The sequence below is a fragment of the Eschrichtius robustus genome, chromosome 11, assembly GCF_028021215.1.
Source record: "Eschrichtius robustus isolate mEscRob2 chromosome 11, mEscRob2.pri, whole genome shotgun sequence".
NCBI classification, from domain to species: domain Eukaryota; kingdom Metazoa; phylum Chordata; class Mammalia; order Artiodactyla; family Eschrichtiidae; genus Eschrichtius; species Eschrichtius robustus.
The window spans coordinates 9,884,816-9,909,430 of record NC_090834.1 but is presented as its reverse complement, the minus strand read 5'-3'; the positions used below and the strand labels follow the sequence as shown (position 1 = coordinate 9,909,430).

Sequence of the window (24,615 nt, the reverse complement as noted above, 5' to 3'; positions counted from 1 at the left end):
ACCCTTTACTTTCTTCTAATAAACAAATCACTCCCCTCTCCAGATTTCTTCAATGCCTCCTTGTCCTCTACAGGATGAAATTTCCTCCTGTTTCTGGAACACACAAGGCCCTTTGTGACGCAGACCCTGCTTACTTGCGCACATTCATCTCTTGCCATTCCCACGTCCTCCTTCATCTCCAGCAGTGTGGGCTTCGTGCTAAGGTCAAGGTCCTTGACTGAGCTTGCATCTGTTTCTTGCCATGTACCAATCTCTCCACTTGGAATGTGGTCTGCTAGTCAAATTTTACTCATCTTTTAAATGTCAGCTCAAATGCTTCTTCCTCTGTGGAGTGCTGTCTGTGTTCCCATGCAACCCAGGTGTTCTTTCGCTGATATGGGTACTGAACTTTGTACATACATTTCCCCATCGTGCCCTCTGTGAAGCAGTTACCTTATTATGTGTGATCTCATTGTTCGATGGACTGTCTCTTTCTCCGCTAGGCAGTAAACTCCTTAAGGGTGGAATGTATCTTTCTCTTTGTGTCCCCTCAAATGGAGCCTGGCACATAGTAAGTGCTCCGGAAATGCTGGTTTGAATGAAAGATGTGATTTCACTAAGTACTATTGAAACTAAGCCAAGGATGGAATACTTCTTACCCCAAGAAGGAAGAGTTATTCCAAATGCTGTAGAAATGTCAGAAAGAATTGAGATAGGAAAAAAGGCCATTAGGCAGTCATTGGTGACCTTTGATAAAGGAACAGTTTGTATCAGGCAGTAGAATTGGAAGCTTGATTGTAGGGGGTGAAGTGAATAGAGAGGGAGTGGATGCAGCTGGTGGGGATCACCAGTTAGGCGAGGTGGGTAATGAAAGGGAAAAAGGTGGGTAGCTTCAAGAAGTATGATGCAACCAAAATAGTCTGACCCATTTGGAGTGAATATTTGCCCTCTTGGGGCAACTGGGCATCACAAATACCAACTTGTCTCATCCAAATGAGACTCTGGCAGCTGAGGTCAGGAATGGAGCCTGCCCATGCAGTGTCATTCATTACCTTCTCACTCAAATTGCCCAGAGAAGGAACTGGATGTAAAGAAGAGTCTGAAGCAGATGGCTTTTTTGATCTAAAGAACCCTAGCTAAAGAAACAGGGAAGGGCCAGGGTTTCCCCTGCTTGTTGTAACCCCCCCACTCATTTACTGCTGAAATACGAGTGATGAGCAGCAAAGAGAGAGGAGAACAGGAGCATTTTGAGTGACAAGAACGTGTAGGGTATGTATGTACACGTGGAATACTTTTTAAGTGTCAACTCTGCAGATGGGCAATTACAGAATGGAAGTAGAGCTTCTGGACTAGCTCTCTGTGCTCCTATAATTTCCCCTCAACTCTGAGTCGGATCCCCTTAGCCAGTGATGCATGTTGTTGGGGAGGAAGAAAAATTTCCTGTATCCTTCTAGGTTCTTCTGGCTGGTCTAAGAATGAAATTGACATGAGACAGATGAACAGGAGAAAATCAGACAGAAGTTTAATAACATGTGCACACGGAAGAGACCCAGGAAATCTGAGTAATTTGCCGTCATGGCCCAAGCCCTCTCCTTAAATACCATCCTCAGCTAAAGACAGTAGGTGATGCTGAGGGTGGGGAGAGTCAATTCTGGGAGGTGACCAGGAAAGGCACAGTGAACAAGGGTGATTGTGATTCAGATTTCAGTTGTTCCCTTCTCCACTGATAAGAGTTGCTAGAGATTTGGTCCTCCTCCTCTTCCAGGTGGAGAGGGAGACAGCCTGATCGATGGAGATTTCTCTTACAAATGCAAAAGTCTCTTACAGAAGGGCAACTCCTACTTGGTTTTTAGAGCCCTTCCCAGGTCTGCTGTTTTCATAACCACCTTAAAACAATCGATGTGCCAAAGAGACCTATCTTAGGGTGGCAAATTCTGCTCCCATATAATGTATGTGCTCTTAGCCCAGCAGAGTTACATAGAGGACTCAGACCCAGAGGACTCAACACTCTTGCGGGCTTCAGGCATCTTCCAGCACAATCGCCGGCCTAGTCCTGAGCTTGGAAGAGCATTTAAAGGACATTGTTGTGGGGGGGGGGGGCTCTGTGTTGGTCAGAAAGAACATCGTAGATGAGTTATAGTTACAGTGGAGTTAGGGCAGATGAAGGGACTTGGTTACATTAAATGGGACACTTGTAGTCTTGCTCTAAATAAATCAAGAAGAATAGAACAGAATTTGAGTAAAAAATATTTCTTCAAATACTGACTTTTAAGTGAGATAATGTGAAAAATGCATAGAGTAGGCACGCAGTACATGTTAGTTTCCCTTTCCTCTATGAAACAAACTTTTGGTTCTTCATAATTTTTTTTTTTTTTAATAGGGAGCATTTTCTTTTTTTTTTTTAATTTTATTTATTTATTTTATTTATGGCTGTGTTGGGTCTTCGTTTCTGTGCGAGGGCTTTCTCTAGTTGTGGCAAGCGGGGGCCACCCTTCATCGCGGTGCGCGGGCCTCTCACTGTCGTGGCCTCTCTTGTTGCGGAGCACAGGCTCCAGACGCGCAGGCTCAGTAATTGTGGCTCACGGGCCTAGTCGCTCAGCGGCATGTGGGATCTTCCTGGACCAGGGCTCGAACCCGTGTCCCCTGCATTGGCAGGCAGATTCTCAACCACTGCGCCACCAGGGAAGCCCCAGTTCTTCATAATTAATTGTCTTTAGCCTTTCAGCTTCATTTCTCAACACACATTAGGGTTCTTGAGGGTAGGGTCTTCGGGTACTTTTGTGTCTGCTGCTTTCTAGCACAGTACCTGGCCCACCCAAAGTTTGCTTTCTCATCTTTTCCCTGTTTAGAGGCTGCCATTCAAAGAGTTCTTTAAATGAATTTTAAGTGAATGAATGATCCACTTTGTAGATCATCAAAATCTATTTTATGCCCTTGTCCATGTGGGTGAATCCCAGAGCAGAGCTTGAAGAGGGTTAATTGAATATAGGACAGGATGTGATGGGCGGGGTGGGAGGTTGTTTCCTTAACATTCTCAAACCAAAAATTAATGATTTGTGGTTTATTCAACTTCTGTTTTCTTTTGTTCACTGTTCTCATAACAGGTGTTCCAGTACCTGTTGCCTTCTTGCTAGTAAAAAGTGGACAATGAGGGAATTTCCTGGTCCAGTGGTTTGGACTCTGTGCTTCCACTGCAGGGGGCATGGGTTTGATTCCCTGGTCAGGGAATAAGATCCTGCATGCCGCATGGCACGGCCAAAAAAAACAAAAAAACAAAAAAAAAGACAATGAGTGGCGTATACCTTATCAGAAAGTTGTCAAAGTGCTTGGCTGAAAAGATAGGCATTTACTCCTGTGTGGAAAATCATTTGTGGAAACAGATCAGGCTGTTAGACCCTGACATCCTCACTCTAGGCCCAGTCTATACTGTTTCGCCCCAGGCCCCTGAGGGGCTCTCTGTGAGTTGGTAAATGACCAAAGTTCTTGGTTAGAACTGTTTTTATTTCTTGTAATTGGAAAAAAAAAAAACAACCCATGATAACAGTTTTACCATAAACCAGTTTTTCCTGGGGTAAGGGCAAAGTTGGATGGGGGATGGATGGGGATGGGGATGGGAGTGGGGGCAGGGAAGGGGAGGCAAGGAGGCTGAAAGGCCTCTTTCTGGAAAACAGCACAACCTGCAGTCTGTCCTTGAACTCCATGGTCCCTCCATGGTATCTGGCCATTTGTCTATATCAGGGTTTCTGCATAAACAACCCTCCTCCCCCATGTGTCCTTTGTCCTGTAGGACTCAAGAATTTGTCCTTCTTTCTAGATGCATCAGCTTCTCCTCTCCTTGGGTGCCTCTGTCCTTGGCCCCTGGGGCAGAACACAAGGCTTTTTGTGTCTTGCCTACCTTAACCTTTAGGACTCATACACTTTCAGCTTAAGGGATTTGAATTCTGTTAACTAGAGGGAAACAGGTGATGACAAAATTAACTGCCAGTTGGAAAGCCAGAGTCATAAAATGTCTTGAAAACATATTTATTTTTAATTGAGTTGGATCTTCAATCAGCTGTAAAATAGACTCTTGCCACTTTTTTGGGGGGGCGGGGGGGGTGAATCGGAAACGTTCCTGTGGGAAATCACCAGTTGTTTCTGGAGCATCAGCTGCCCAGTCTACTCCAGGTTGGCTCCTAAATCAAGCTGCTCCTACCTCGGCTGGCAGTAGAATCAAGTTGGCACTGCCAAGTGTTTCCTACGCTTATTTCTGTGAAGAGGCCCTCAGGGCACTTGCATTTCTGCTCTGCGGCTGGCCTGCCCTTCCTGAGTCCTGCTCTCAGACCTAAATGAGACGGTCCTGGGCTCCCTGGTCTTCAAAGCCTCCCCCTTGGGCTCAGGCCAACCCTCCCCTGGCTTCCTGGAAGTCCCTCGAGGCCTGGCTCTGGCTCTAGGAAGTCCTACGCTCTTGCTGGGCACAGTGCTCTGGTTTATTTGGTGTGCCTGTGGCTTTTTCACCAGCTGGTTGATGAAACAGCTCTACTCTGAGCCATAAGTTATTTTTTTCAGTTATCATCAAACACTTGTTTATTTCTGTGATTTCACCTGTGGCCTTGAGACCTCATGGCAGGTTGCATTATCGGTCCCATCTCACGTCAGTGCCTGTTGACTGGTGCGGGCAAACGCTTGTCACTTCTCGTTTCAAGGTTTTTGCGGCCTTGGACCTCCCATATGTTCTTGCTTTCTGGCTAAGGGCTGCCTCCTGCAGGGCAGAGACATTGGCAATTTCAGCAGAATGAACACTCAGGCTCTTCCCAGTTCCCCCACCCCAAGCTCACATCTCCGCCTGTCTCATCATTGAGGTCATTCCTGCTGCCCAGCCCTTCCCAGTCTTAAGTGAAGGCTATGGCCCAGCGTGGTCATGTGCTCAAGGTGAAAGAATCAAGAATTCTGGAGTAGAAAGCCTGGGTTGAAATCCTCATTCCTTAGCTTACTAACCATTCGCTCTTAGACATGTCATATATTCCCCTGAATCCTTATTTTCTTCATCTTTAAAATGAGGATCAGGAATTCCCTCGTGGTCCAGTGGTTTGGACTTGGCACTGTCACTGCCGAGGGCCCTGGTTTGATCCCTGGTCGGCTGGTCGGGGAACTAAAATCCCACAAGCCGCACGGTGCGACCAAAAACAAAACGAAAAAAACAATAAAATGAGGATCAGAGTATATATATATACATGTATATATATACACACATATATTCTATCTACTTTATAAGGTTGGAAATATCAGATGGAAGAATGTACAAGAAAGCACTTTGTAGACTGGAGAGCACTGTTTAAATGTGAAGGATTACTGTTAGTATTAAACATATTAGTATGCAATAGCTTGGCTACACTGAAAAAAGCAGCCAGTACTTGCGCTAAAGGAGGGTTTCTCTGATGCAGCCAACAGGTTATCTCCAAGGCTCTGGCAGGGCCACCATCAACACTGGCGATAGCTGCTCAGGCTTGGATTTGTCGTAGCTCTGCAGCGCAAAGGGTCAGGTAGGAAGAGAAAATCAGTGAGGCCCTGGAGAGACAGCCACGCTTCTGTGTGACATGGGGCTCGACTGGCCAAGGTGGGAGATGCAGTTATTGAGGTGGGGTCTGTGGGATCCTGTAGAAGAGACATTTAGGGGATGATATGGACAAAGCTTGGAGGAATGAGTGGACGTGGTGTATTTGGGGAGCACAGTTGGCTCAGTGTCAACAGAACTTAGGCGGCACTTCCTGTGGGGGGAAGTTGAGAAGTTGGTTTCGTGTTGTAAGGCAAAGGTCTTTGGACTGTCATCTGTGACATTAGGGGAAACCTTCAGAGGACTTGGGAAGAGGCATGTCTAGCTCTGTTTTAGAAGATAAAGGTGGTGGTCTAGGCGAATTCCTTGCTGGGCCGGCTTGCATCCACCAGTTGTGCACATAGCTTCCCAGTTGTGATATTTTTAGTGACATCACATTGGTGCTTGAAATCACACATGGTGGGAGAATTTACAGCACAGAAGTCAACAAGTGATACAAGTCATTCCCCTCTCCCCTTCAAGCTGGTTGTTAAAAATTTATCCAGGGACTTCCCTGGTGGCGCAGTGGTTAAGAATCCGCCTGCCAATGCAGGGTTCGAGCCCTGGGCCGGGAAGATCCCACATGCCGTGGAGCAGCTATGCCCGTGCGCCACAACTACTGAGCCTGCGCTCTAGACCCCGCGAGCCACAACGACTGAGCCCGCGCGCCACAGCTACTGAAGCCCGCGCGCCTAGAGCCCATGCTCCGCAACAAGAGAAGCCACCGCAATGAGAAGCCCGTGCACTGCAACGAAGACTATCCCCTGCTCGCCGCAGCTAGAGAAAGCCCGCACGGAGCAACGAAGACCCAACAGCAGCCAAAAATAAATAAATAAATTTATTTTTAAAAAATTTATTTTTATTTATTAAAAAAAAATTATCCAACACAGTTAAGGGGCCATTTCAGTAGGGTAGGACTTTAGTACAATAGTTTGCAGACTCGGGATATGCCTTAAAAATCCTTCAGGCTCCACCCAGACACCCAGAATCAGAATCCAGGGCAAGTGAGTGTGTAGGAACCTACTTTTAAAAAAGTTTTCAGTCAGTTCTTGTGCAGCCAGTCTGGTATGACCGGGGCAGGGACAGAGGAGTAGGGAGGAGGGGATGGATATAAAAGATGTTTCAAAGGTAGGAGCAACAGAACTCTGCGACAGATTGGAGGCAGGGAGCAGAGGAGAGGGAACCACTGAAACTACTTCTGAGTTTCCTTGTTTGGATAGCTAAGTGGATGGATGGTGATGCAGGTGGCTGAGCGAAGGAAAGCAGACGCAAGTGGTTTGGTAGAAGAGGTGAGAGTGCGGGAGGGAGCAGGCAGTTTTGGACATGCTGCTTGAGGAGCCCATGGACGCGGGGTCTTGGTCATGTCCTGTAAGCAGCTGGGTCCGGGGAACTGATGCTTGGTGGAACGGTCCAAGCTGGTTGGTACAGGTTTGGGAGTCAACATGGGGGGCGTTGAGGCCATGGACTTGCACGAGATTATCGGAGGAGAATGTGTAGTGAAAAGAAGGTGACTGTGGGCAAAGCTCTAACCATGCAGAGGTTGGTAGAAGAGGAGCCAAGAGGAGATCCAGCAAACACCAGTTTGTATTTTGATTACCAAAGTCAGTGGTTCCTTGGAGGGACCAAAGGCTTAATAGAAACCACACATTGTTTCATTTGAATTCTATCAACCCAGTGTGATGAGGCATGTTATTGGATGCTGACCTGAATGGTAGCTGTGTGCCTTTGACTTAAAACAGTCTCACAAATTAACCAGGAGACAGACAGTGTGTTGTCAGTTATCTCTTTCAAAACCTGATAGTTGGGAATATAATTTAAAGGTTCTTGGTGTGGAGGAAGTGGGGATGTGTGGGGAGCACAAGCCGGGGCTCTTGGTGTGTCCTGGGAAAGTCTCCTGACTTGTCCCTGTGAGGGGAAATCGACGGAGAAGGAACTTTAACCCATTTTGAGTCATTTAGATAAAGTGACCAGGATCAAGATGATTGTCCAAGGGACATCCCTGGCGGTCCAGTGGTTAGGACTCCACACGTCTACTGCCGGGGACCCGGGTTCGATCCCTGGTCTGGGAACTAAGATCCCGCAAGCCACGTGGTGCAGCCCCCCAAAAAAAGATGATTGTCCAAGATCAGGTTTTGAGGTTATCTGTGGACAGAGTGGCTTCTGGCTCTCCTGGGGTTTGAGAGCTCTTTGCAGCTTCCTGGCACTTCCTTCCTTCTCCAATGTGAAGGCTCTGGATTGGGAAGGAAGGGATTTTCTAAAGGCAGGAGGGGCCCCAGGGGGCTGGGGAGGGAGGAAGGCGAGGGAGGGTGGGAGGAGGCTGGCCTCTGAGACTCTGCTGCCCAGGGCCTTGGCGAATTCTCACAGACTTCAGGTCCTGGGAGACAACTCGTCGGCCCCGTTCCGTCCTGAGTAAAGGTTTACCACCAGGAGACCTGGTGAAGTTGTATTTACTCTCTTCGGACGGTGTAAGATTTCAGTGTGACGCTGAGTAGTGATTGAGGACAAGGAAGCTACTGGGATGTGGGAAACTAGGAAAAGGCAGTGTGTTCCTAGCTAAGCGCAATTGAAGAGAGATAAGCTGGCACAATTCTCCTTGCTTCCCCCCCCCCGGCCCCCCCCCCGCCCCCGCCTTCAGGTCCCATTGGAGGGATGTAATGGGGTAGGTGTAAGTCTTTTAATTGTGTGAGGTGAGAGGCCTAGAATTTTGTCGTGGGTGAGGGATGCTTTACCCTTTGTGAAAACTATCTCAGAACAGGGCATTCGAGAAAATAATTTTTTTTTTCCAACCGAAGCTTGATTATCTATATTCTTGAGAGCCAGGGATTAGCATGAAAATTTAAAACTCATTGTTTGGGATTAGTAGGTACAAACTGCTATATATAAACTAGGTAAATAACTAGGTCCTACTGTATAGCGTAGGGAACTATATTCAATATCTTGTAATAAACTATAATGGAAAAGAATCTGAAAAAGAAGAGATATATATAGATTTATATATACACACACACATATATATATATATGTGTGTGTGTGTATAACCAAATCACTTTGCTCTACACCCGAAACTAACACAAATTGTAAATCAACTATACTTCAGTTAAAAAAGAAAAAGAAAAAGGAATACCAATGTCACCAAAAAAAAAAAAAAGGTACAAACTTCCAGCTATAAAATACATTAAGTCCTGGGGATGTAATGTTCAGCATGGTGACAATAGTTAATAATATGATGTTGCATATTTGAAAGTGGCTGAGAGAGTAAATCTTAAAAGCTCTCATCACAAGGAAAAAAGCTGTGGGACTTCCATGGTGGTCCAGTGGTTAGGACTTGGCGCTTTCACTGCTGGGGCCCGGGTTCAGTCCCTGGTTGGGGAACTAAGATCCCGCAGGCCTTGCGGTACGGCCCAAAAAAAAAAAGTAACTATGTATGGTGACAGATGTTAGACTTATTGTGGTGATCATTTTGCAATATATACAAATATCGAATCATTATGTTGTACACCTGAAACTAATACAATGTTTTATGTCAATTATACCTCAATCAAATAAATAAGTAAAAATTAAGAATGTTTTAAATTAACAAAAGAGAAAACTTAATACTCATAGGCATTTTAGAAAGAAAGAAACAAAAAAAAAAGTTGCAGCCTTGGGCTTCAGAATCTTTTCCCACTGACGAATACCTGTGATGTCTAATTGGAGGGCCACCTTCTTTCCTGTTCGCCCTCCAATGGAGGCTCTGTCAGGCATGAGGTACGGCTTCCTCATGATGGATAACTGAGAGTTGGGCCACAACTCTGGCATAGGGATGGCTATGCCACCCTATGGTGGCTTTATTTAGAAGGTTCACATCTAATTCAAGTTGGCATCTCCAGAGCACCAAACCCTGAAGCTTAGTCTGCTGGAAACATGGATGAATGAATGGTCCATCCGGAATTCATACAGACTGGTGGGCTCCTTGAGGTCACAGACCAGGCCTTACAAATCCAGTAAGGCCTAGCAGGATACTTTGAACACAGGTGTCCAGAAAAGGTTGATGAACATTTTGGAAGCACATTGTAATCTGGAGGGAGCATGTAATCTGTACTCAGCAAAGTGTCTTTCTGGACTGCTGGGGAGTATTCAGCAGAAAGTGGAGACCTCAGAGGGAGGACAAGGCTAGATATTTGTACATTAATTTATCATGTTGTACATCTAATATGTGCTAAGTACAGTGCTGGGCACTGGGGATGGAAAGAAATGACATAAAATGGGATCTTTGTTCTCAAATAACTTACAGCGTGGTAGAAGGTATACGGAACTGAATCAGTAATTACTGTATCCCAAGGAGTATGATAAGTGTTATGATAAAGGGAAGTACAGGGCAGGGTGATATAGGGACCATAGTGTGGGTGGTGGCCATCGAGGAAGATTTCCCTGAGAAGGTACAACTTTTGGAGGATGATAATAGCTATAATATTGAGTATCTACTCAATGCCAGATACCTTTCTAAGTATTTTGTGGGTACTAATTTATTTAATTTTCACAACACCCCAGTGAAGAAGATACTTTTATCATCCCCAGTTTATGGAGGGTGAAATTGAGTAGGTGGAAGAATCGAGATTTGAGTGCTAACCGTCTAAAGCTAGAGCCCTCAGGCTTAATCCCTGAAGATCCTGCCTCAGCGATGGGAATGAGTGAAACAAAGAGGGGAGTGGAGAAAAGGATAAACCAGGCGGGAGAAGAGCAAAGTCAAAGCCAGGGACAAGCAGAATGACCGGAGTGGAGAGTGAAATTCTGGAGCCGGTGAGGGAGATGTGGGAGATGTGGACGCTAGGAAGGTAGATGGCAGTCAGCTTACTGGGCTTTTATAGCTTAGTTTTAGGCTAAACTAAGGAGTTTCTGAACTTTGTTCTGAAATTAGGAGACGCCTAAAGGATTTTAAGCCAGGAAGAGGGGAATTCCCTGGCAGTCCAGTGGTTAGGACTCCTCACTTTCACTGCCAAGGGCCCGGACTCCAATCCCTGGTCGGGGAACTAAGATCCCTCAAACCACACGGTCAAAAAAAAAAAAAAAAGAAAAGTAATAAGCCAGGAAGAGCCATGATCAAATCTGCATATCAGGAAGAACACTGCTGTATCAGTGTCAAGGGTAGACTGGAGCAGGGCCGGGTTGGCAACAGGCAAAGCAGTTAGGAGCCTATTAAAGTAATCCCCGCAGGGAGTGATGAGAGCTTGACCTCACGCAGTGGCAGTCAGAGTGTTGAAGGGAGGATGGGATGCCTTTGAGGGATAGTAAGGTAGCATCTGCAGGACCTGGTGTGAAATTGATATGGAGGTGCATTTCTAGTTTGCATGCATCCTTAGTTGTGGAGTCCAAGGAGAGGACAAAAAGATGGTGAAATCAGTATTGGGCATGCTCAGTTTGAGATTCCTGTTGGACCCATTCACCATGGCAAATGTATGATAATAAAAATAAGTATTATTAACATTTTGGGGGTACTTATTACTTGCCAAGACTTCTGTTAAGTGCTTTATATCAGTTAACTTGCTCAATCCTCCAAACAGGTCTGTGAAGTGACTTACATTTTAAAAGACAAGGGGGCAGGAATGTAGAGAGAGGTTAACAAGCTGCTCTGAGTTACTCAGATAACAAGTGGCAGAGCTGGAACTCAAATCCTGGGTTTGATCTGGAAACCTCTATGCTGTTCAATAAAGCTTTCTCCGGTGATGGAGACGTTCTCTAGCTGCACTAATATGGAAGTTAATAGCCACATGTGGTTATCAGGTTCTTGAAATGTAGCTAGTACGACTAAGGAACTGAATTTTTAATGAATTTAAGTAGCCACATGTGCCTAGTGACAGCTCAGTGCTGTGCTGTCTTTGGGGGTCATTAACTTATCCATCATAATTGAAGCCTTGCGTGTGGACATGATTCCCCAGAGATATATTGCAGTGGATTTTAATCTTCTGTGGGTTACATTCTCTATTTGAGAATCGGATGAGAGCTATAAATCCTCTCCCCTGCATGTGTAATATAACAATTTCAGAGATCCACAAAACCTAGGCTCCCCAGGTATAAAGCTGGAAGAGCAAGAAACCCAATAAAATGTGAACTCCTTGAGCGTGGATTTTTCATCTGTTTCATTTACTACTTTGTATTTGGTATCTAGATTCTCGAACAATGCCTGGCCTATAGTTGGTATCAGATAATTTATTAAATGAGTGGCTGAATGAGTCCTGGGAAACATTTTAGGACCAACCAGAAGAAGAGTCCATGAAGTTCCCTAAAAAAGAAGAGAAAAACAAAAGTAGGATAAAATCCAAGAAAGAGCAGAGGGTTTTGTCATAGAAGGTAAGAAGGGTGAAGTTTAAAGAATGGGAATAATCATCAATGCCAGACCTGCCTGGGTGGTCAAATGAGGTTAGGATGTAACTATTGTCATTGGCTTTGGCAGTAACAGAGGTCCTGGTTGACCAAACCAAGGAGGGGTAGGGGTGTGGTCCAGGTTACAGTGACTAATTCACGAAATCAGTGGTGAGGAAGCAGAGGCAGTGAGTATGATGTCTAGTGGGTCTCAGTCCTGGTTGCCCCCCAGGATCACTGGGAAGCTTTTTAAAAAATACGCATTCCTGGACAGGCTCAGACTCTGACTTGGTAAATTTGGGGAGGGGGCCAAGGAATCTGCATAGAAAAGCTCCTAGCTTATTCTGATACAGTTTTTTTTTTTTTAAAGTAATTTAGTTTATTGATTGCCTTAGGAGCATTAAAATGTTTTAAAGATGAACGATTTTAAATTACGTAGAAAAACCAATAAATGAGACATGCCTGAAATAGGGAGATAAGGATTTCTTCTTTGTTTATTAATAACTGCTTAATTATCACAACACATTATATGCAAATCTCTGATAGAGTTTTGATGGAAGTTTGGCAGTCACCAAATAGTGCATTCTTTCAATAAAATATGGCCCTGAAGGGACGGAAGGAAACATAAAGGAGTTGAGGGAGAGATTTTTTTTTTTTTAAAGACAGAGACATGGGTATGTTTAGAGGCAGAAGAACTATTAAATAGAGAAACATTAGTGAGTTGTAATGAGTTAAAAGATATTTAGCTGGATTCTGAATCCCTCAGTCTTTGACCAGCTACCCACCTTGCTACTTGTTCCCAGGGGAGGCATTAAGCAGAAGCAGTCCTGCTACCTTTGTAGACAGATCATTAATCTTCACGCAGAGCATGTTATTTTCTAAGTAGTATTTGAGAATATTCAGGTATGTTGTGTAAGAAGCTGGCAGTCATTGGCAGTGTCCCAAATCACATCTGTTTACTTATCGTCTATTATTAGACTTTCCTATACCCGCTTGCCAGATGACAAACAGAAACTATTCTCTTTTATTCTCTACTTACAGGCTACCTGCCTTTCTTCCCCCAGATGCCCTTCCTCTTTAAACTGAAATGGTAGATGCTAGAGTCATTTCTCAGGCGGATATAATTCAACATGAAAACCCAGCCTTTTATCAGTGACAGTGCGACTCTACTTTTCTTTTTTTTTTTTTATAATTGCTTTACAATGGTGTGTTAGTTTCTGCTTTATAACAAAGTGAATCAGTTATACATATGTTCCCATATCTCTTCCCTCTTGCGTCTCCCTCCCTCCCACCCCTCTAGGTGGTCACAAAGCACCGAGCTGATCTCCCTGTGCTATGCGACTGCTTCCCACTAGCTATCTATTTTACATTTAGTAGCGACTCTACTTTTCAAGTCAGTGGCTCTCAACATTTTTTATCATAAGGTTCTTCTCTGTTAATTTCCTCCCATGTATTGGATGTTTCAAAGTATTTATCTGCCAAACTAACTGTGAATATTAAGTAAAATTGATGTCCAACATTTCTGGTATACCTACCAAGGCCCAAACGTGGCCCTAGACACTTTCTATAGATGATTTCTACCATTTCTAATCCCCACTGCAGTCCTTAAAGGCATGTGGTGTATACCCATGTCTGACACTTAGAAAAGTTAAATAATTTGCCCAGTATCACTGTGCTAAGTGGCAGAACTTGTGTCTTCCTGACCCCAATTCTTGAACTCAGATATTGGGAAATAGGCTGAGAGAGGGTAAGGGACCTGGTCAAAGTTTATAGGGCCAATAAGAAACAAAGCCAGGGCGAACCTCGGTTTGTCTGTCTCCATGCTATTCTACTACATCCACTACTTAAATTTATTTCTTCCCCCACTTTAAAAAAATTTTTTTATTAATTTTTATTGGAGTATAGTTGCTCTACAACGTCGTGTTATTAGTTTCTTGCTGTACAGCAAAGTGAATCAGTCATGCGTATACATATCCCCCACTTTTATTAATCAGATATTTATCAATCAAAGCCACTCTAGGGGCTTCCCTGGTGGCGCAGTGGTTGAGAATCTGCCCGCCAATGCAGGGGACACGGGTTCGAGCCCTGGTCTGGGAAGATCCCACATGCCGCGGAGCAACTAGGCCCGTGAGCCACAATTACTGAGCCTGTGCTCCGCAATAAGAGAGGCCGCGATAGTGAGAGGCCCGCGCACCGCGATGAAGAGTGGCCCCCACTTACCGCAACTAGAGAAAGCCCTTGCACAGAAATGAAGACCCAACACAGCCATAAATAATTAAATAATTAAAAAAAAAAAAAAGATTCTTCCATGCCTTTAATTCCCATTAAAAAAAAAAAAAGCCACTCTAAGCTTTTCAGAGCTTCTAATTAGCGTAAGATAATTGGTATTAACACACTAGATTGCTCTGATTAGAGCCAAAAACAAAGAAATGTGAAAAATGAGTGCACAGCCTTAGTGTGGGTAAATGTACAGGTTCCATTAGGCTCTGGAAATACTAAATGACATCTCGCATAGCCCCATAATTACTTGGAATCCCCTGAATCTCTCAAAACCCCTTCCGGGCTTAGGAGACCCCATTAGTGTTGTCTGGTCGAGAAAGAACTGTTTCTACTTAGGAAGCACCAGCTCAGAAAAAGTGCCAAATTTAGTTTCCCTAGGAGTGAAGCTGTACTTTGCATAGGGCAGAAGCACACCTTCCGGCTGGCTTGTGGGTTTAGGCTGAACTTCCTGCCAGTGCCCGGGGGTGGGGGAGGGAGGAAGGGAGACCAGTGGAATCATGGGAATTTACCCAGCCTGCCTTGCGGAGCTTCCTGCTAGCTCGGTAGCCTGTGAATTTCTGCCTCTGGAGTGTGCTCTGCCTCAGATTACAATGGATTTTTCCCAGCCAGGGTTACTGGTTCAGTGTGACCTTCTAGGATAAGCTCCCAGCACTAGCTTGCTGGCAGAGAACAAAACCAGGACTCCAGATTCGGTTCGCTTCAGCTGGTTTCCCTCCGGAACATTCCGGGGTGCACAGAAGCGCTTCCCCACCTTATTTAGTAACACAGTGTGCTTTTTCAAAATTTAATTGCTACAGTGGTTTTTATCAGCAGCTTGAATTTGCAGCAGGAGGGATTTTAGTCATCCTCATGCGTTTTCTAGCTCTTTTGGGGGAAAGGCAGACGGTTGCTTATACAACTTCCCTTCCTTGCAGTGTTAAGTGACTTTCAGTCATCTAGTGCCCAGGCTAAGTCATTCCAAATCGGTGTTTGGAGTTTCTTTTCAGACTTTCTAAGAGACGTTTTCATCCGTGAGCGCCCTCTGCCGGACTTCCTTCAAGTTCTTCTCAACTTCCTTAAGCCGTAGAGCCGGCACTGGCCACCTGTTCCTCCAAGGCCTTGACTGAAATGGAGTGGTTGTGGACGTGGCCCCTGACCTTCTGGCCTTCCACAGTCCTCTACAAGCACCCTACCGTGGTGATGGCTTTTCTGCGTGACCTCAGAAGACCGGCAGATTCATTTAGTGAACAGGGTGACCTGCCCAGTGTCCAGGTGGTCTGTATCGTTTGAAAAGGCTCATATAAGAGAGGAACTGAGAGTTTTTGCGAGAGAGCAAGGCCATGTCTGAATCTCTGGGAATTCTGCTCAACAACGATCATTTCATGGGGTTGGGTGGAGCGGGAGTGGTTGGCGTCTATCTCACCTTTAAAGAAGGTGGGAAAAAAAGTCCTGAAAATGGGAGGAGAGAGGACCAGGCTCCTTTGGGGGGTGGGGAGGCAGGGGGCTGTCTAGAGGAGGAAGGAGCCCATGCGTGCTGCAGCTGTTGCTGCTGTGGAGTTACCCGCAGTTCCTCCTGTTACACGTTCGCCTCTCCAATATGTTGCCTGAAATCCCCCAGCAGAAGTGTCTGCGACCTGCGCCCCTTCATCCTTCCAGTGTTGCTGCATCGCAGTGCTCAGGGAACACTTGTGCCTCCTAGGCCAGGGCTCCTTACGTCCCAGCCTTCTAGCACAGTGCCTGGTATGTGGTAAATGTTTGGTGAGCCGAGCTGAACCAGAATGCCCTCTCAGGATTCCCTGCCGGTCCGGTGGTTAGGACTCTGTGCTCTCACTGCCGGGGGCCCGGGTTCAGTCCCTGGTTGGGAAACTAAAATCCCACAAACCACACGGAGTGGCCAAATAAATTAAAAAAAAAAAAAGCCCTCTCTTCTCAGTTCTGCTCATCCTGAATCTGTTCAAATTTCAAGTGTCAGCAAAAAAACCCTTGCTGTTGAGATGGTCTTCTCTTACCAGCCCCAGAAGGAAGCGATCTTTCTCTGGTCTATGTTTCTGTAGCTTTTAATATTTACTTCTAAGAGTTATCATTTTCTACTTTTAAATGTAGTTTAAAATTATAGTTTATATTGACTCTTACTTTCCAGATTGTAAACACCTTGAGAGCAGGATCCCTGTCTGATTCATGGCTTTATTTTCCATGACCCACAAAACGATGACTTGCACGTAATAATAGCATTTGTACAACAGTTAGTATGTGCCAAGCAGTATTCTCCATACTTTACATATGTTCATTCTTTGATTCTTACAACAGCTTTACATTCTTTAATCCTTACAACAGTAAGAACTATCATAACATCTATCTCCATTTTGTAGGTAAGGAAAATGACTAATAATTTGCTCAGGGTTGTGTTAAGTAGGAAGTGGAAGAGCTTGGATATAACCTGAGGCAGCATATTCCGAAGTCTTGACTTAACTTGGATGCTGCCTTTTGACATATGTGCACATAGAGGGCATTGTAGAAATACTTGTTGAATGCATGCATGTTGATATTTCTTAGTTATTTAGAACCAATAAATCGTTTAAAGGTGATCCATTGTTAACTTTCATCTCCACCCTCTGAACGGTTTTCTAAGCAATGGGAAGGCCAGAAGGGGGCGCCAGAAAGTTGGTTCTAGTTTTGGTTTCAGAAGCTGGATGGCTTGGCCTCGTTCAGGTTCTGGTTTGGAAGTCAGCAGTGCCATCTAGTGAGATAACTTGCTAAAATCAGCTCAGAATTATTTTTCTGAAACTCTGGTACTTCTCATTTAGTTCTGGGAGCCCCTCTATTAGCTTTACGTTAAGCTTTGATTGCCAGAGGGAGGGTAGGGTGAGAAGGAAGCACAGCCCTATATAGATAGCTTAAATGGAGTCCAGTTTGATCTCTTCCGTGAAGAGGCTGTAATGCTGATTGTGGTCATTGGGTTGGTTGAGCCCCTTTGGGTGTTAGATAGTGTAAAACACTGGGTTCCAGACAGCCCTCCCTCCTACTTCTCCTCACATGTACTGCCAGTGGTGTAGACTGGTATTCCTCTCTCTCGTTTTTTTTCTTTTTAAATTATTATTATTGTTGTTATTTTGGTTTTCCTCTCTTGATGCTTGCCTCTGGAGCTGAGTCTGCTGTGGAATTTGAGTCCCAGTCATCTGTGGTTTGCCTACTGTAGTCTTAACACCTATTCCAAGTTGTATAGAAGAGGGTGCTTGATACATATGACAGGTCAGTCCCAATGTAAGAAATCCCATGGGTTAGCAACACAGCAGTATAATTTTGTTATAAGGAGTTTTTAAAAGACAAGTCTATGAGACCTTGCAAAGAGGGAATGATGAGTAGCCACATGTTCTCCACAGGGAATGAGCGGCAAAAAAAAAGTGCTTTGTGTAGAGTAAAAGAAAGAACACAGGACTGTGTGCACACTTGGTTCTGCCAAGCAACTGGAAGCTTTGTGTGTGGTGCTGTTCTGATTTCCGGCGTGTGTGTGTGTGTGTGTAGGTGCATGTTTGTGTATTTGAAAATTTGACGTAAATTGCTTCTAAGTTCATTTACTTCTTGCTGATAAATCAGAACATGAGATCATGGTTGTAAAGTCACATGCTTCTTTGGTGGCGAGTGTACAGTCACTGGGGCGGGCACTTACTCTACAAGATGGTTCACAGTTTGCCATCTTCTGGGGATCTAGTCTAAGGAGTGTACTCTGTAGAGATCAGTGCTTTTTATGGCTGTGGACAATCCACCAGAACAAGGGAACAAGTTTGGTTGTACTGGGCCTGGGTTATAGTGACATATATGGTAATAGAAATTTATTATTAATGGAATCTATGCCAAACAGGGGTTTGCTAACTTTTTCTGTAAGGGGCCACACAGTAAATATTTAGGCTTTGTGGGTCTAATGGCCTCACTACTGCACTTATTCAGTTCTGCCTTAACTGCACAGCTCTGCCATTGTAGCAATAAAGGCAGCCCTGGTTAGTATGTAAATGAATGGGTGTGGCTGTGTTTCAATAAAACTTTATTTATGACATAATTTTGAATTTTGTATAATTTTCACATGTCATGAAATATTATTATCATTTAAAAAATGTTTATTCCCAGCCATTTAAAAAAGCAAACACCATTCTTAGCCCACGGGGGCTCCAGATTTGGCCACGGGGCTGTGGCTTTACGACTCTTGATTAGAAACCTGGAGTACTTAATAATTAGCAATTAATAAAAATTATTTGTTCACCAGCTTTATGTTCAGTTAGTGTCATAAGGTGTCTGAACAGCTTTTCTTTCTCTTGAGTAGGATGAATGACTGTTGAATTCCACAGTCATTTAAAGTAAGCACTTCAAGAACTCTTGTGAGCTGAAGCTCTATAATCTTCGTGCCTACAGGGCTTTAAGGAGTGGAGGGTCTCCACCTTCTAATCCCTCTTTTGTCCCTCACCCTCTTCAGCCTGCCCTGGAGGCGGGGAAGCAGGCCAGGTGGCCCCAGACTCCATCAAGTTTCAAGTCTTTCTCCTGCTGGAATTCCCTCCTGCCCGCACCCCTCCCCTTCCTGCCCGCAAGACTGCAAGCCAGCACCTTGGGTGTCTCAGGGGAGGTGGAAGAATGGGATTATTATCCTGTCCTACAGATCTAGAGGCCCAGGTACAGAGAATGCCAGAGGCATTCACTCACAGAGACTGTGTGGCCTAGGAAGAAAAAGGTGATAGGTCAGGATCTTCCTCTTGTGCTTTAGGCGTGATGGGTGGGGTTTTCACCAAATGTGTGTCTCAGTTCCACTGTCTGGCAGTATACCCTCTGTGTAAACCTACCCGGGGAACGTCTACCTTTAAGATGTTGTAACCCCGTTTCTCCATTGAGCTGAAGTCTAGATGCTCTCCCCCAGGGTTGAGAAAGAAGCCGAACGTTAACGGTTCACATCCTGTCTTTTCTCAGCAGCCAGCAGAGCAGCCATGACGATGACTCTAGCAGGTTCCTGAGTCCTCGGGTGCGGGAAGAAAGGTAAGATCACATGAGGAGGGAGAGGATGGGAGCAGCGATGACAGGGGGTGCGGAAAATGTTTGAGGAAGATGGTGCTTCTGCGGCGAGCGAGAACTGTGGGAAACTGCAGAGAAATAGGGGCCCGCCAGACCTCTGTGCTCAAACACGGATTGGGAAGAGGATGCTTCCCCTCGACCTGAGAGGGGACCGATTCTAAAGGCTTTTGGTGTTCAGCAGGGGGAGAAGTCAGTGCGTGGAAACCAAGTCCGTTGGGAAGATGTCAGAGTGGACTTGGGACCTGAGGCACACTCTGAAGGTTGGGTACGGTGTGGAGCGGGAGGGGAAAGGGTATTTTGTGTCCGAGGAAAACGGCGTGGCCGGGCATGCATGTGTGGCATCAGAGTGGTACCTGAAAGGTGGGTTCGCCTCTTGGTGGGTGTCAACCAGAAGATACAACCAAGCCAAAGATGGGAAGAAGGAAGGAGTTATCCCAAGGCAGTGTTTCCCCAACAGCAAAACTGGGGAAGTTTTAAGCTAAGGGTATTCATGCGTATTCGTGAAGGGGCTTGAGCCGAGGAGAATTCAGCATGGAATTGGGACAGAGGTCGGCAGAGTTCAAGCGTTAGTTGATTGACCTGAGGAGGGTCACCATCATCCTTCCGCCCTCCACCTGGGTGGGGGCACGAGCAAGTCAGCATCATCAACCTGTTAACTTCTCCCACCTGTTTGGGGTTTCTGTATCTGCAAAACAGCTCAAGGATACTGCTGTGTGTATCCCTGCAGGGGGGATCCAGGACCCTGCCCCAAGGCTGCACTATTGTTTCTGGACTGTTCCTCTCCTGTCTCCTCCTATCCCCTCCCCGTCTCCTCCGTATCCCCTCCCTTCCCTGATTAGCAACTGTTTGAACCTGCCTGCTGGAACTCAGGGAAGGTCCTGGGGGCTGAATGAAGCCTATTTCCTGTAATCAAGAAGTGGGGGTCACAGAAAGGCTTTTGTGCCCAGGAGCCCCACAGGGTCCTGCTCAGTATCACTGTCTGTTTGCAAGATGACAGCAAAACACCAGGATTGGAGTGGATGGTAGGTGTCAGAGGTTAACGGGGAATGAGGTGGGGTGTACAGGGGACCCTGAGGATACGGAGGCCCCTGGATGCTCGTTTGAGGCTCTGAGGTGGGACTGGCTAAACACAGGCTGTGGGCCCCAGGTGGCATCTGCTGCAGGTAGCGCCTCTGAATGGTAGACAGAGGGAGCGGTCTGTTGCAGCAAGTTAAGCTTCTGTGCCCAGCGAAGGTGGACCGCACTGACCTTAATGGAAAGGGGGTCTCAGCAGGCATGCCACAGGGCTCTGCTTTTGGTCTAGCTCTGTTTATCATTTTTATCAACAAACCAGATGAAAATGCAGAAGGTACTTTTACCTCATTTATCAAACTTATGGTGACTGCTCAGCTGAGAGGGAGTAGAGAGAACACCAAGGATGACAGAACCGAGACTTAATATTATTTCAAATAGAACAGTAGGTGGAAACAACACGGAGTATTTTAAAAAAGGAAATGTGCTATTATATATTTATACATTTATATTAGAATAGTTTCTTAAGTGTAGGGTTACCACAGGGAGCCTAACTTGACAGGATTTCATGTGGAAAAGAACTTAAGGGTTACTTTTTAACCAGCCAAATATGAGCCAGTAATATGAAGCAAGTACCAAATGATCTTTAAAAGTCTGAATTCATTACTGGAAGGATGGAGCATGGATTTAAAAAAAAAAAAAGGTTTCACTGTAGTCTGTACTAGTTTGACCATATCTGATGTACTACTCTCCATTCTTTGGAAATGATATTGATAAATTAGAGTTCAGAAAAGAATGATCAACATGATAACTATGTCATTATAAGGATTGGTTGAAGGAAAGGGGTTTAGCCTGGAAAAGAGAAGGTTTAAAATGACTACAGCAGCACTCTTTAAATATCTGCAAGCCTAAGAAATAGAACTAGAGGGGTAGAAGTTACAGTGAGAAGGATTTCAGCTCAGGATGAGAAAGAAAGAACTTTTCCATGATGAGAGCTGCACTGCAATGGAACAGGCCTTGTAAAGTAATGAACTATCTCCTCCATACAAGTGTTCAGGCAAAAGCTAGATGGTATGTCATGAAAAGGATTTCATCCTGGGCAGGAGGGTGGGACCTTCCCTTTATAAAGTTTTATGAGTTCTGCCTTAGTTCTCAGTTTTGTGCTTGTTACTAACCAAAATTAACAGTTCAGCTCATCAATTTAGGCGGAGGCACGGGGCCTCCAAGGGGCAAAGATTAATCACTCTTGTAAAGATGCTTTCATCAGTTATGATCTGTTGGCAGTGCCCTCAGTCTCTAGAGTGGCCTTGGCTCTCTTTTCGGTGCTGTCTGGATTTCGACAACCATACTCTCAAAATTGGAAGGGTCCGTAGAGTTCCCCAGCAGAACTCCCTTCCCTGTGCTTGTGCGCCAAACATCTCTGGAAGCGTTCCGTCCATTTCTGATCATCATACCTTCAGCTGCCCCTCGTCTATCTGCTCTATGATTGGCAGCTCCTCAGCTCCCTCTGTTTTATCCCTGCTGCTTAGGGCATTCCTGGGAGAGATGAATAAGTGCCAAATTGTACATATTCTGCAATGCGTTTTTCCCAAGGCTGCTTGCTAACTGGAGAGAGCCCTGCCTTTTTGTTCAGTATTTGGGATTGTATGCTGATAAAAATTATATTCTAGCTCCTTCTCTGCCCACTCCCCCAACCAAGTGAAATGTTATGGAGGGTCTCCCTTCCAAACCTCTGCCCAGAAAAATCCTCTAAATGTCTTCCCTGGTCCTTTCTTCTCCCTGGCCCACCGACAGCCCCCTGAACTCTTCATGGTGGATGTTGGATACAGTTTTGCACTAGCTCACCTTGGGCAGTATGGGAAACAGAGAGGGCTGGGCTCAGAAGGATGCTTCTTGTGGCGGTCCCTGTGGACCCCTCCCCTCGAAGCTCAGGACTGATGTGTGTTCACCATGGCCTTTCTGAATGAATTCTTTTTTCCCTTCTCAGCCAGTGGGTTCTGCTGGAGAGAGCAAGTCCTCAGAGTGCTAATTAATCACTCAGCCCCAGCTCAGCGCAAACCTTTACACCCTGCACCTAATCCTTCCTCTAACATGTTTCCATCCAATTAAGAGACTCTCTGGGGCATTTTGGATATTACTCTGTGATATCCTGACCTAGAGCAAGTGTGAGATCTGAACCCTGGGGAGATTTTCTGCGGGAGTGGGGGAATCTGGTTTGTGCCCTTTGCTCTTGGCCCAGTTTGATGGGCAGCACACCCTGCTGGTTACAGCGGCATTCCCCGCACTGGCCAGGCCTTCCTGGGCAAACGGATCATCTCATTTACTCTTTGCCCCTCCCCTGGGAAGCAGGTAGAGCAGGGTTGAAAATGGTCAAGTGTGAAATGGGTAATATGGACCCTTTTCTGTGGCTCCTCCTAATTCTCCAAATCATGTGGTCAATTACAGAATGAAGGATCGTTTCATAGAGCAGGCAAAAAAAAAAAAAAAGTTTGATTTCTTCTGGTTTGTTTTTGGTTTTGTTTTTCTAAAAAATTTATTTATTGTATTTATTTTATTTTTGGCTGCATTGGGTCTTCATTGCTGTGAGGGGGGCTTTCTCTAGTTGCGGCGCGCCGGCTTCTCATTGCGGTGGTTTCTCTCATTGCGGAGCTCGGGCTCTAGGCATGCGGGCTTCGGTAGTTGTGGCACGTGGGCTCAGTAGTTGTGGCTCGCGGGCTCTAGAGCACAGGCTCAGTAGTTGTGGCACACGGGCTTAGTTGCTCCACGGCATGTGGGATCTTCCTGGACCAGGGATCAAACCTGTGTCCCCTGCATCGGCAGGCAGATTCTTAACCACTGCGCCACCAGGGAAGTCCCGATTTCTTCTGTTTTAAAGATCAAAATTATAACCCTTTAGTACGAGATAACTTTCAACTGGTTAAATAAAACATTGATTTTTCTTTTTTCTTGTACAAGGTTCAGAATGGATGTAATATTTAGAGACAAATAGCTACTCTACTGTAGTCTAAAAACAGTCCACAGGACTTCCCTGGTGGCTCAGTGGTTAAGAATCTGCCTGCCAATGCAGGGTACACGGGTTCGAGCCCTGGTCCGGGAATATCCCACATGCACTGGAGCAACTAAGCCCATGCACCACAACTACTGAAGCCCGCACGCCCTAGACCCCACGAGCTGCAACTACTGAAGCCCGTGAGCCTAGAGCCAGTGCTCTGCAACAAGAGAAGCCACCGCAATGAGAAGCCCGTGCACCGCAAGAAAGAGTAGCCCCCGCTCACCACAACTAGAGAAAGCCCAGGCGCAGCAACAAAGACCCAATGTGACCAAAAAAAGGAAGAAGAGTCCACATTACAGCAAAGAGGGAAATGCCTCAATAAGATATCCAAACTTAAGGGCTTCTAAGAATTGTATTTTTCCTCATTCACATCAATTTCTGTCCTGAAGGAAAAAAAGTCTTTGGGTAGGTGAGTGCAAGAGGCGGTCATTTCCTGGGCAGGTGTGCATCAGGGAGAAGGGGCAATTTTGGGAAAAGAATCAGTTTATTGGGAAGCAGGGATTGTCTCAGAGATAGGAATAATTCCCTCAGGTTTCTGGTTGAAAGCAAAATAGATCTAACTTCCCCAAAGTGTGTATGTGTGTGCGATGGAATTTGGGACACTAATCCATTTTCATGCTTCGAGGTGAAGTCACGGGTACACTTACAAAGCACTAGTTCCCAGGTTCAGCCCAAACTGGAACTGCTGGTAAGGTTTCTGAGGTCCCCAGGTCTTTATTTATTTAGTACATTCACCCAGTGGCAGGACCTTTCATACAAAGCCAGTAGTGTAGAAAAAGGAGCTGTTTTTACTAAGGACCGTTTATGTACAGGATGTTAGTTTCAACAGAACGTGGTCTCAGTTGAACAGGAAGCCTTTTCGTGGTAGGAAAATGAGACGTGGAGAGGGCTGGAGTGTAACTGAGGAACAAGGCAGGGCTCCATGCATTCACGTACTCATTCCTGCATGCGGGCATGTGTGCCACAAACCTTTATTAAATGTCTTCAACATGCTGGAGCCTGCCTGAGTCCAGGCTGCAGCATGAATAAGAGGCTTGCCCTCTGCCACGGGGCCCTGCGGTGTGCAGGAAAGAGTGAGAGTCTCAGTCAGCAGACCTGGTTTTGTCTTCCTTCTTCCATATTGACTGTGCATTTTTAAAAGCGTTTTCCTCAGCTTTACTGAACCTTAGTTTCCTCATTTGTAAAAGTCTTTTCTTGTAAAGAGTACATGAGATAACGTGTGTAGAATGCCTGGTACTTAGTAGGTGCTTAGTATGGTGGCTGCTAGGACTCTGATGGTTTTGGCTATCGTGAGGTTTTACTCTCACTGTCTTAGCAGATCTGTGTTCTGTCCTTGAAGAAGCAGAGACAG

The 24,615-nt window shown here is 45.5% G+C and overlaps 1 protein-coding gene across 2 annotated transcripts in view; it reads left to right on the top strand.

Annotated features, from left to right (window-relative positions):
• Positions 1-24,615, top strand: part of GRAMD1B (GRAM domain containing 1B) — a 173,324-nt gene that overhangs the window by 22,600 nt on the left and 126,109 nt on the right. For both annotated transcript variants that reach the window (XM_068554599.1, XM_068554600.1), the window contains exon 2: positions 19,100-19,165. In XM_068554599.1, coding sequence (XP_068410700.1) covers positions 19,100-19,165 — 66 coding nt within the window. The remainder of the gene's footprint in view (positions 1-19,099; positions 19,166-24,615) is intronic.